The sequence below is a fragment of the Rhinolophus sinicus genome, chromosome 15 (assembly GCF_057876585.1).
Source record: "Rhinolophus sinicus isolate RSI-liver-muscle chromosome 15, RSI-T2T, whole genome shotgun sequence".
Taxonomy (NCBI): Eukaryota; Metazoa; Chordata; class Mammalia; order Chiroptera; family Rhinolophidae; genus Rhinolophus; species Rhinolophus sinicus.
In genome coordinates, this window is record NC_142515.1 from 77224388 (window position 1) to 77235389 (window position 11002).

Sequence of the window (11002 nt, forward strand, 5' to 3'; positions counted from 1 at the left end):
AGCCAGGCAGCCCCCACCCACCGCATACTCCTCCCACTGGAGAACAGAGGTGGCCAGCTAGCTCCCAGTCCCCGACAGAGATACCCTTTTCTGAGCCAGTGGATGCATAGGCTAGAGGCCTTTGTCTGGAGGTCACCTAAGCCACATGAGAGCCTGACCTCACTGCATCACATCCAGTACCCCAGCCTCATTTTTGTCACCTGTCAAACACAGGGCTAAAAGCAGAACCTCAGAGACCCCTTGTGAGTAGGAAATGGGCCATGTATGGATGGCCCAGACCATCTCCTATCTTAGTCCCCTGGGCTGCTCCAGAGGGGCCTTGGACTCAACAGCACCCTCTGCAGGTGGGTTGGGGAACCCCATGAGGTCATTCCTGGGTGCACTATGGGGATTGCAGGGAAGGGGCCTGTAGGAGATGATGAAGAAAGAGTGCAAGTGAATGGTCTAGAAAATGACAGAGTGTGAGCCAGTGACAAGAAAAAACCATGTGTGTGTCCCTCCCTCCCTTCCTTCCATCTGTCACTCTCTTTTCAATCTCTGCCTTACGCCAGGCCAGTGGAAGTACGTAAGACTGACACTGAGCCAGCGTGAAGGTTTTCTCCCAGGTGGACTGGGTACTGCCTCACACTCTCTTCTCTCCGACAGATGCCTCGGGCTGGTGGAAAGGCCGGTTGCATGGCCAGGAGGGCCTCTTCCCAGGAAACTATGTGGAGAAGATATGAGTGGGGGTACCCACAACTCTGTCCTCGCACCTGCCAGGGAGCCAGGCCTTGCTAGAGGGGGTCTCGTTTCCCTTGCCTGCATTGGCCAGAAGGTCCAGTCCTGTGGCCTCCAGCCCAGCCCAACCCTGGCCCTGGGTGGGTCTGGTAGTCACCACTGTAGCCACCCTGGACCCTGGCTTCCCCCTTGTCACACCAGTTTTCCCCTGCGTCACACAGGGCTAACAGCATAGCCTACCTCCCAGCTGCCTTGTGAGTATAAAATGAGTTGTGTCCTGTCAGCAAAGTGCGGGGCACAGTCCGGGGGGCCTTGACAAGCATGATCTCTCTCCTTCTCTCTTCACTGAGAATAAACGTTTGCTGGGTGGAAGTGTGAACTAACTGAGTGCCAACCTTCTCAGAACCTTGTGACGTAGGAGCAGCAAATGCCCCATTTTACAAGTGGAAAAATTAAGGCTCAGGGGTTGAGTCACTTGCCTAAGATTCTACAGAGCCAAGTCTTGAAAAGCTTGAGTTGGTCTCACATGCCATCTTCTAGAAGCTGCATCCCAGCTTTTTTGCAGAAAATGGTCCAGTGGGTCCTGATAGATCTGAATCTGCAGCCCCCACACCCATCCAGTACCCAAATGGACCCTGAGGAATGAGGCAGTTCCCACACGCCCCCCTACCCCCCACCCCATGTCCGTGCCTTCTTAGCCCTCATTCGTCTAGAATCAGGACAGGGCCCTGGATTTCTGCACTTATAATCATGAGTGAAGGGGTCAGCCTGGCTACTGGTCTCCCCAGCTGTCAGACCCCATGCAGGAGTCTGAGCCTTCTGAGTACTCCATGCAGGGGCAGCTGGAACCGGCTGGGAGTCCTGCCATGGTCTGGTTCTAAGGATCCTGGCTTACCAGACGGACACCACCTCTGTGCTCAGCCCCTCAGAGAGCAGCCAGTCTGGGAAAGTGGTAGGGTCAGAACTGAGCCAGAGAAGGGACAGGGGCTGACTGGCCAGCTGAGCCTCCTGCAGGGAAGCTGATCTAGGGAAGCTGAGTGTGGCTGGAAAAATATCCCAAGGTTGCAACTGGGTTTCAACAGCCCTTTTGTTAGTGAATTGTTATACAAAAGCATTTAGCCAGTCCCTTGAATGTCCCTGGTTCTCTCCATGTCTGACTTTCTAACTCTACTACCCAACCACCATTGTGTGCATCCCTCACTGCAAGACTTAAATGTAAGGACAGATGGCAGGGAGGACAACTGACATGAGCCACTGACCTCATCAGCTGGGCATTTCCTGGTGCTGAAGAGGAAATCAGGGCTTCCCTCTCCCTTCTCTGCCCTCGAACTCACTGCCCCTCCTCCTGGCACTTTGAGGTACAGCGCCATGACCCCACTACTGTGGCAGGCACAAGATATGTAGGAGGTAGGGCCTTCTAGATAGGATGGATAGATGAGGTTTGGGTGGGGTGCTGGGTATGGAGAATGGAGTGGGCTTGACATTCTAACAGATAGCTTCTCACATCTAGGTTACAGCATCTGCGAACCTCAGTCAGCTTAGCCCCACCCACTCAGCCCCACATCCTGTTGACTCAAAAAATTTCTTAAGTCAGGCCCTTCCTCGGATCCCTGTCCCGTCTGAAAATGGGCCAGATTGCACCAACCTCCCCTGCATACACACACACACACACACACACACACACACACACACACCTCCATCCTGCATCAAAATGATGTTTTTAAGAGTTTTTAACTGTATTAAAGATAAAAAAAGATTTTGTAATTAAAACTGCAGAAAAATGTGAAAAATCTGTCTCTCCCTCACTTGAAAATCCCTGTTCCTCTCCCCAATTTGTAATGGTATTAAAAATGCCATTTCTCCTTCTAATGGTATTCTCTGCACAGAAAAGCACATAGATACCAAAAAAAAAAAAAAAAGCACATACGTACATCTTATGTACTCAGATGGGAAAAATACATTGCACATAAAGTCTACAATTGCCTAGAACTCAACATATACCTTTTGGATGGTTAAATAATGTATTATAGAGATCTGAGATCAAAGATCCACTTCACAGTCCTTCAATAGCCCATCTTCCAAACGACAGCCGGGGATCAGATGGTGTACCATCCTCCAGCTGAAAATGCATTAGTGTCTAGAATAGAAACCACACTCCTCTCCAGTTCACAAGGCTCTGCACGACCTTCCCTGCACCATATTCACTTTCTGATCTCCACACCCTGCCTCCGCTCTGCTCCAGCAGCTCCTGCCAGCTCTCCTCACTGTTCCTTGAAAGAGACAAGCTTGTCCCCACCTCAGGGCATTTGCACCTGCTATCCACTTTCCAGAGTGCTCTGGCCCCATGACCTTCCACTGACTCACTTCTACCAGCTCAGAAGTCACCTCACTGAGAGGCTTCCTTGACCATCACTATCTTTTTTTTTCTTTGTAGCACTTAACCTCAGACCGTTTTCTGCATTTGTTGTCTGTTCATCCATTTTAAAATGGGAGCAGCCTCTGAGGGCAGGGACGTTTGTCTGTACTGTTTATCTCTGGGTCCCCAGAAACTAACACAGTAGGCTGGACAGGTGACTCATTCCATGCCAGTACACCCAATGCCATCCTCCTGGAAACACACTTTTCCTGACTGACAGTTTACCTTGCTTTCTGCCCCTGGCTATAACAACAGACCCACTCCAACTTCAGAACTAAGTGCACTGAAAAGTTTGACGACCATTGCCAATTTCTTTCCAAAAAGGCTGCCCACTCAACACCTCTTCAAAAAGTAGAACCGCTGTTTATCGCTTTTGGAGTCTGGTGACAGGACAGGAGGCAATGAAAATACCCATTTTGCAGACGAAAACACAGGCCAGGAAAGATTTTAATCCCGGATCTCAGCGTACAGACTCTGTTAAAGGTGCACCCTAGGATTGCCCTCGGCTCGCAACTCTGCCCCCAGGGTCTGCTTTGGGGTCCAGGGGGACTCCAGTTCTCAGACCCCGCCCCTCGCGGAGCGCATTGCGCAGGTCCCGCCCCCACTCTCGCGAGAGCGGAAAGGCGGAAAATGGCGCCGGCGTGATCGCGAGTCCGCGGCCGTCCAGGGAGTCGTCGCAGCTTCAGCGAGAGCCGTCGGAGCCGCGGGAACAAGAGGCTGAACCGGGCCGAGGATGGTGAGCGCGGTGCCACGGGGACTGGCGGGGAGCAACCCGGTCTCACACACACACACACACACACACACACACACACCCTCCAGTCGACCCCGCCCCCACATCCGGGCACTCGTCCACCGCTAGCTGTCACTCGGCGAGCGCCCTACCCCCTACTTCCGGGCCCGGCTTCGACTGGGCCACGCCCACAGGGCCCGGGCTCCGCCCCTGATTCTTGTACAACCAGGCCCCCAGCACCTCCAAGTTCTGCACGGCTCGCGCCCGGCGGGTATATGTATCTCCGCCCTCAAACAATCCGCATGGCCACTTCTGGCCCCTCCAATATCTTCCCAGCCGCGACTTGTTCAGAGCCCCGCCTTCATGGTCTTTGTCCTGTCCACTCTAGGCCACGCCCTTTCCGCGTAGAGGGCCTCCCACCTTCCCAAGTTGGGTAGGAGGGGATGCTGCTTTCTTAAGAGCCTTCCTGACAGATGCCACCTTCTACATTTGGGACACCGCCCAACTCCCTGCCTGGGGATGGAGACAGGAGTCAGGAGCCCAATCCACATTCACCCCCTGACCTCTCTTAATGGTGCCTCCTTGGGGTGGGGGCTGACTGGATGATGTCTCGACCCAATGGTCTTGCGGGGGTGGGAGGGGTCCTCTGGCTGGCCCCAGCAGACACTGGGCCCAGAGGGGTTGGTTCTCCTCACCTTTCTTCCACCAGGAGGAGGAACCCTCGGGACCCGGCCCGGACATGCCGGCCACTGCAGAGCCCAGCTCCAGTGAGACTGACAAAGAAGTATTGTCCCCGGTTGTGGCTGCTACAGCCACCTCCGCCATGGCGGAGGAGCCAGGTCCTGACCGGGCAATCACACCCCCAGTGTGGGAACGTGGAGGGCCTAGCGGGGCCCAGCAGGGTGCCTCCCCAGTCCCAGACAGTGACCAGCCTGGCCCTGGACCCAGTCTTGGCCTGACAAGCACAGTCTCCGGGACCAGTGAGGACCTGCGGCCTCCTAGACGACGCCCACTACCAGGTGACCTGTGATGGAGCCTTGGGTGGAGTCACAGGCCCTGGAACAATAGGAGTGAGAAGTGCAGAGTATCTCCAAACTTGGGCCTTATCTAGAGGGAATCACCAAGTGTGTGCCAGGCTGTGGCTACAGTGATGAGCCAGGCCAGCTCAGCCCCTGCCCTCTGGCAGCTCAGTCTGGTGGAGGAGACAGAGTAAAGGCCCCAATAGGAAATCATAGGGTAATTCCAGCCTCGTATATACCTTTCTGGGGCAGAGCCCTGGACAGCGTGGGTGGGGAAGGGGCAGGTGACCTGGCTGTGTGCATCCTACAGGAAAGCAGATACCCTGCTCCAGCCCTGGCTGCTGCCTCAGTTTCCCCAGCATTCGCGACCTGGCACAGCATCTGCGTACCCACTGCCCACCCACACAGTCCCTGGAAGGTAGGGCCAGGGTAGGTGGTGGGAGGCAGGTTAGGGTGGGAGGCAGGCAGAGCCCCCAGGCTGACCTTGGCCACCCCACTCCACTCCTCTGTCCTCCAACCCTGCCTTGCCAGGCAAACTCTTCCGCTGTTCCGCCATGAGCTGCACGGAGACCTTCCCCAGCATGCAGGAATTGGTGACACACGGCAAGCTTCACTACAAACCCAATCGCTACTTCAAGTGAGACCCTGACCACCCCAACTTCCTATGGTGCTTAGTGACCAGGAAGCTCCGCCCACCTCTGGTGTGATAGGCAGTATTTGGGTACCAGGCCTTTCCCCATCCTAGTCAGGGGTTGGGTCTGGATGTGGGTGTGGCCTCGGGCAAGCCCTGCCCTTACCTGCCCAGGAAGAGAGACTAGTACCAGGAGTATGTCCCAGGGACACGGAAGGGGTGGGGCTTACGTGGGTGTGGCTCCGCTCAATCTCTTTACCTCCCACGAGGAAAACACCACCTCAGTCAAAATTGAGACTTCTTCCTCGTTTTCCCAGGGCTCCGACCCGGAGGGGTTCGGAAGGGTCGTGGCCACAGTAGGGGGATGCTTAGGGCAAGCTCCTCCCCGGGCTCCGTTATCACGCTCGCGGGGCGGGTCCCCAGGCGGCATCGGATAGGCCCCTCCATCGTCCCCCAGAAGACCCAGCCCAGCCCTGTGCCTGCCCCCCAGGTGTGAAAACTGCCTACTGCGCTTCCGCACGCACCGCTCGCTCTTCAAGCATCTGCATGTTTGCGCCGAGCATGCGCAGAGCCCAGCCCCGCCGCCACCCCCCGCCCTCGACAAGGAACCACTCGCGCTCGAGCGCCCCCCGGAGTCCGACCCCACGTCGGCACCGGGCCTGCAGTTCCCGCTGCTCGAGCCTTTCACGACCCCCACCCCTGCCCCCACCGGGCCCTTCCTGCCCTACTTGAACCCCGCGCCCTTTGGCCTAAGCCCCCCACGCCTGCGCCCCTTCCTGGCCACCGCTCCCGGGCCGCCTGCCTCCAGCGCCGCCGTGTGGAAAAAGAGCCAAGGTGAGTGTGATGGCTGGAGCGCCAGAAGGGTGGACTGGGCTCGTTCCGATTTCTGACCTTGACCCGCCCATATACCGCAGGTGCAGGCGGCAGCCCGCGAAGACCCCAGGGCGGCTCCGACGCGCCCTCAGGTGCGTGCAGGTGATCACCAGGGCGGGATGGAGGGGTTTCTGTCCTTCGCCCTGCCGGGCCCAGGAAATACTGGGAGGCAGCAGTGCCAGCCCCGAAATACAGGATTTTGCCTTAAAAACTACCGGCCCTCGTGCCTTCATCTGCGCCGGCGTTTCCGTGTAAAGCTCGCGCCGGGTTCACGAGTCCCTCCCCCTGCGGTGGTTCCGGGGACGGGATGCGGAGAAGTCAAGTTCAATGCCCCCAGTTCTGGGGGCGTGGGGGACGGATTAGCCAGACCAGATCCTCGGCGCCCGGGAACTGATGGGGAGGTGGGGAACGGTCCGAGCCGCCCTCGCCCATGTCCACCGTCCTCACGAGTGGACGGGTCCTTCGGGCAGGGGCCGGGGACTGATGGGATCCCGCCTGCTCGCAGGGCACGCGGCCCCGAGCCGCATCGTGTGGGAGCATACGCGGGGCCGCTACTCATGCATGCAGTGCGCCTTCTCCACGGCCTCGCGGCCCGCCATGACCCTGCACCTGGAGGACCACCGCCCCGGCGCCCCCGCGGCCCCGGCGTCCGGGCAGCCGCGCCCCGACCCCGACGCGCGGGCGGGTAAGGCCAGGGAGCTCGCGGGTGGGGAGGGCGGGGTCCACGAGGTGAGGGGCGGGGCCGAGGCTCAGGTGCCCCCTCCTCTGCCCCACCCAGACCCGGCCCCACTTGCACCCAAGGTGTCGCCGCTGCTGTCAAAGGGGGAGTGCCCAGGTTTCTCGCCGCTCTGAACCCCGCCGCTTAGGGGGTGGGCCGTGAAATGTGGGTAGTTTTGTAATTTAGGGATGCCTGAGATGGATGGGGTGGGAGACAATAAAAAGAGGCGCGCTGATCTGACCTGTGCTGTGTGGGTCCCTTGCCCTCTGATGTGCAGCAGGGCTCCTCTAGCAGTCCTGGACGCTGCCCCCTTGGGAGGGGGCAGGCCTCCCCTCACTGCCCACCTGTGTCCCCCTCCCCTGTCACCTCGACACTGGGACCCAGGTCTCCAGCTCAGTACACCAGTGCCCACTGTCCTGTGCCACCACTTCCAGAAGCCAGATGGGATGGAGGTTTCCAGTTTTATTTTAAGTCCTAGAAACATGGAAGATCAGGCTGGGAGGCTGGTCCTGAGAAAGTTCTGGGACTGGCCCAGTTGGAGCCCCCCAGGTCCTGAGGCCAATGCTGCTTCGTAGAGAGGTGAGGGGTGGTGGGGCAGCCCCACCAAAAGGCAGTGCCAGGGTCCCCAGGGCTGGAACTCAGCCTTCGTCCATGTCCTCCCTCACTTCTCCTCCTGCCCTGGCTCTGACAAGAAGGGTGGGTCAAGGTCAAGCCTGGACATCTTCCCTCCTTTGTACTCCTCCATCTTGGTCCTCCTCTTCCCTTCCTTCATGGGAAGTCAGACCTGGGCCAGGATTCAAACTCAGGTGCCACACTGCTGTGTCAGCCCTGCTGTCACCAGAATCTGGCAGGCGAAGCCTCCTAGATATGGAAGTCCCATGTGTTGGCAGCCACCCCTCAGACTGGTCTTACCTCCGGCATCTTGCTCCCTTCCAGCCCCGTGGTCCTCTAACCCAGGCCTCAGCCCTCTCCCCTTCCTTAGGCACTCAGAGCAATCCCTCCTGCCCTTCCTGCAAGTGTGAACACGCCTAGAAATGGGTCTCTTCTGATGGTGCCCCTCCCCTGCCTAGTACCCTTCAATGGCTTCCCACAGCTATATGGATGAAGATCCTGTTCTCCTAGTAGCCCACAAGGCCCCATTTGAACCTCCCTTTCCCCTCCCCTTTCTCCAACACAGACATCCTATGAGCAAGCACCTGAGCAGGAGCACTTCAGGAGCACCTCCAGCCCCTTGCTGAGGTGGTTGTCACTCAGTACCAGCTGTGGGGCCACATGGGCCATCAGGGGGTGGGGTTCCAGGGCCTCCTGAGCTCCCCCTCTCTCAGCCAGAAGCCTTGGAACCATGACTATGATGCTGGGGACGACTCGGCCTTCCTGCATCTCACTTTCCTAGTCCTTAAAGTGGGTGTCATGATGCTCACCCCTGGAGTCCTTGTGAGGATTCAAGGGGGACTGGGCCGGGCTTGGGAAATGTTGCAAATGATTCACATCCCTCTGGTCACCAAGCCCGTGGCTTCCTGGGCCTTCTCAAGAACATGGGGAGAAGGTGGGGCAGGGTCAAGGGGCTTATTTTAGACAGAGAAGATGAGGCTATGAGGGTAAGTGACAGCCCTGACTAGCCAGGCCCAGTTCCAAGTCACCAGCTCGTTGCACACCACCCAGGAGAAAACCCAGGCAGCTGGGCCCCAAGGGCACCTTTCCCTTTTCCCACACTCCCAAGGCCACTAGCTGTCCCTGGGGAATCCAGCCCTAGTCCCAGGCTTTCCTGGATCTCCAGGGACAAGCCTTAGTGGGACCCTTCCCCCAGGTCCCCAACCCATCTCCAGGATACCAGGTTCCCCCAACCCCTAAGTCCCTCATTCCTTCCCCATTAAGTCCCTCATTCAGCCACCCGCAAATCCAGGCAGTGCCACTTCCCAGTCTATCAGGACCTTTCCAGAGAGACCCAGAGTCAACATCTTGGTCCAGGTACACCCCTACCTCATCACTCATGTAGATGCAACCACCCCTCCCATGAGTATAAAGGGTCCAAAGCCCCCACTGCCCTCTGGAGCCACCTGAAACTCTGCCCTGAGGCCTAGGGAGCGAGATCACTACCTGTCCTGGGCACCCTGTTCACTCCAGAAACACCTCCCTCATCCCCTCCCAACTCACATCCAGCCTTGTCTGCTCGCTTGGGAAGTATTACTGCTCCCAGTGTCCCTTCTAGGCTCCCGCAGCTCCTGCCCTCCCTCTAACCAAGCTATAACCCCACAGAGGTTCTCCCCCCACCCCCCAACTTGAGGATGCCGGCAAGCGAGTCCTCGGAGGGCCCCGGCTTGCCCAGCAGAGGGCGCCCAGGAGTGTCTGAGGGAGAATGAGGGGCCGCGCACAGCTGCCCCAACCCGGGCAGGTGGTCCAGAGACTGCAGGTTCCTGTTGAACGGGTTGAGCGTCTCCAGGCGGCTTAAATCCACGTGAGACCGGCCAGGTGGTCGTCCACCTGGCATCGTCCGGCACCAGCTCCGTCACTGGCGAGTGCCGGCTGGGTTACCCTCACCCAGGACTGGGAGAGGGGAAGTGAAAGCTCCTGACACGGGTCCGAGCACCCCATCCCTGGCTCCCGACTTCACGCGCGGGCGGTGGCCCTGGGATCAGCCGCCCACGTGCTTAGTCCTCCGAGCGCTCAGAACACACGTGGCTGCCCCGGCCGCTGACACTCCGCCCCAGCCCTACCCCCAGGATTAGGGCAATCGAGTGCACTGCCCCCGGCTCTTGAGCTGGGATCCCGCGCGCCAGCTTCGGCTTCGCACATGCGATGGAAATCCCGGCGGGCCCCCTCCCTGACCCACACAGTTCTACACACTCGCCCCAACGCACCTCCCCCCACACACACACACACACACATACACAGACACCCTCAAGTCACCAAGGCAGACCCTCGCCGGCTGTCACTTCTCATGGTTTCTGGTACTGCAGCTTCTAGTATAGCGCTCTGTCGGTGTTCACGGCCTGTGTCTGGGAAGGTGCCAAACACAAACGGGAGTGGAGGGGCACACGCGCCCCTGGGGGCCTTGCTGGCAGGCTCTCCACCAGGGAGGGACCCTCCAAACTCCGAGTTCCGGGCTGTGGGTTTCCACCAGGAGTGGCTTGCCTGGAGCCTGCCTGGAGAGTCACTCATTCAGTCCTTCAGCTTCCCTTAACTGAGCAAAGACTGTATGCTCTGGGCAATCAGTCATCCCTCGTTCTTTCATTCTGTGTTCCCCTCACTCACCAAACACTGGGACGGTCAGTCAGCCCGTCACCAGCCTGAGGTGGCTGCTCTCGGAGACCCCGAGAGGACCCAGACATCATGCCTGGCTTCCTGGGGCCCTTGCTTGGAAGGGGACCCACATCTGGAAATGTGACTCAGGATGCACGTCTGTCTGTGCAGGGCTGGATGTACAGAAGCTCCAGAATTCTCAGGCTGTGCTCTTAAAGCAGATACACAAACAAGCACTCGTTTCCGACTGTGCTGCCTGAGGCCTTCATGGCAGGGCAGGCAAAAAGAAGGGCTCCTGCTGGGAATTTAAGTCCTCAAAACAAAAGAGCCTTCTTCTGGATCTTTCTGAAAACTTCTATGTCCTTGCAACTCCAGGTGTGATCCTCAGATCAACATCGGCAGCACCTGGGACGTGGCAGCCTAAGCGGTCTCACCACGGACCAAAGGCAGAGTCTCCACTTTAACAACGGGGAATGAGGGTGACCGATGGGCACCAGTGCTTCTCAGCCTAGCTGCATATTAGAATCACCCCACAAGTGTCTAAGAAACCCTCTGGCTCAGGACACACCCCAGACCAACTAAGAATCTCCGGAGCTTGTCTCTGTAAACTCTTCAAGCAGTCCCAATGAGTGGCTAAACTAAAGATCGGGACTCTGTA

The 11002-nt window shown here is 58.2% G+C and overlaps 2 protein-coding genes across 5 annotated transcripts in view; both read left to right on the forward strand.

Annotated features, from left to right (window-relative positions):
- Positions 1-1096, forward strand: part of MYO1F (myosin IF) — a 30018-nt gene extending 28922 nt beyond the window's left edge. For both annotated transcript variants that reach the window (XM_074337694.2, XM_019711932.3), the window contains one exon: positions 646-1096. Coding sequence is in view for 1 of the 2 variants with exons in the window: in XM_019711932.3 (XP_019567491.1) it covers positions 646-722 (77 nt within the window). In the remaining variant the exon portion in view is untranslated. The remainder of the gene's footprint in view (positions 1-645) is intronic.
- Positions 1097-3629: 2533 nt separating this feature from the next.
- ZNF414 (zinc finger protein 414) lies at positions 3630-10852 on the forward strand. Of its 3 annotated transcripts, none has more exons than XM_074337697.2 (8): positions 3633-3869; positions 4573-4882; positions 5193-5300; positions 5414-5519; positions 6004-6347; positions 6428-6478; positions 6892-7071; positions 10720-10852. In XM_074337697.2, exons 1-8 carry the CDS (start codon positions 3867-3869, stop codon positions 10806-10808), a joined length of 1191 nt encoding a protein of 396 aa, XP_074193798.2. In that variant the 5' UTR covers positions 3633-3866; the 3' UTR covers positions 10809-10852. The 3 variants fall into 3 exon arrangements, with proteins under 3 accessions (XP_019567493.3, XP_074193798.2, XP_019567494.3); XM_019711935.3 differs by lacking the exon at positions 10720-10852 and adding an exon at positions 7165-7344 and having other exon boundaries at positions 3637-3869; XM_019711934.3 differs by lacking the exon at positions 10720-10852 and having other exon boundaries at positions 3630-3869; positions 6892-7344.
- Positions 10853-11002: the final 150 nt, after the last annotated feature.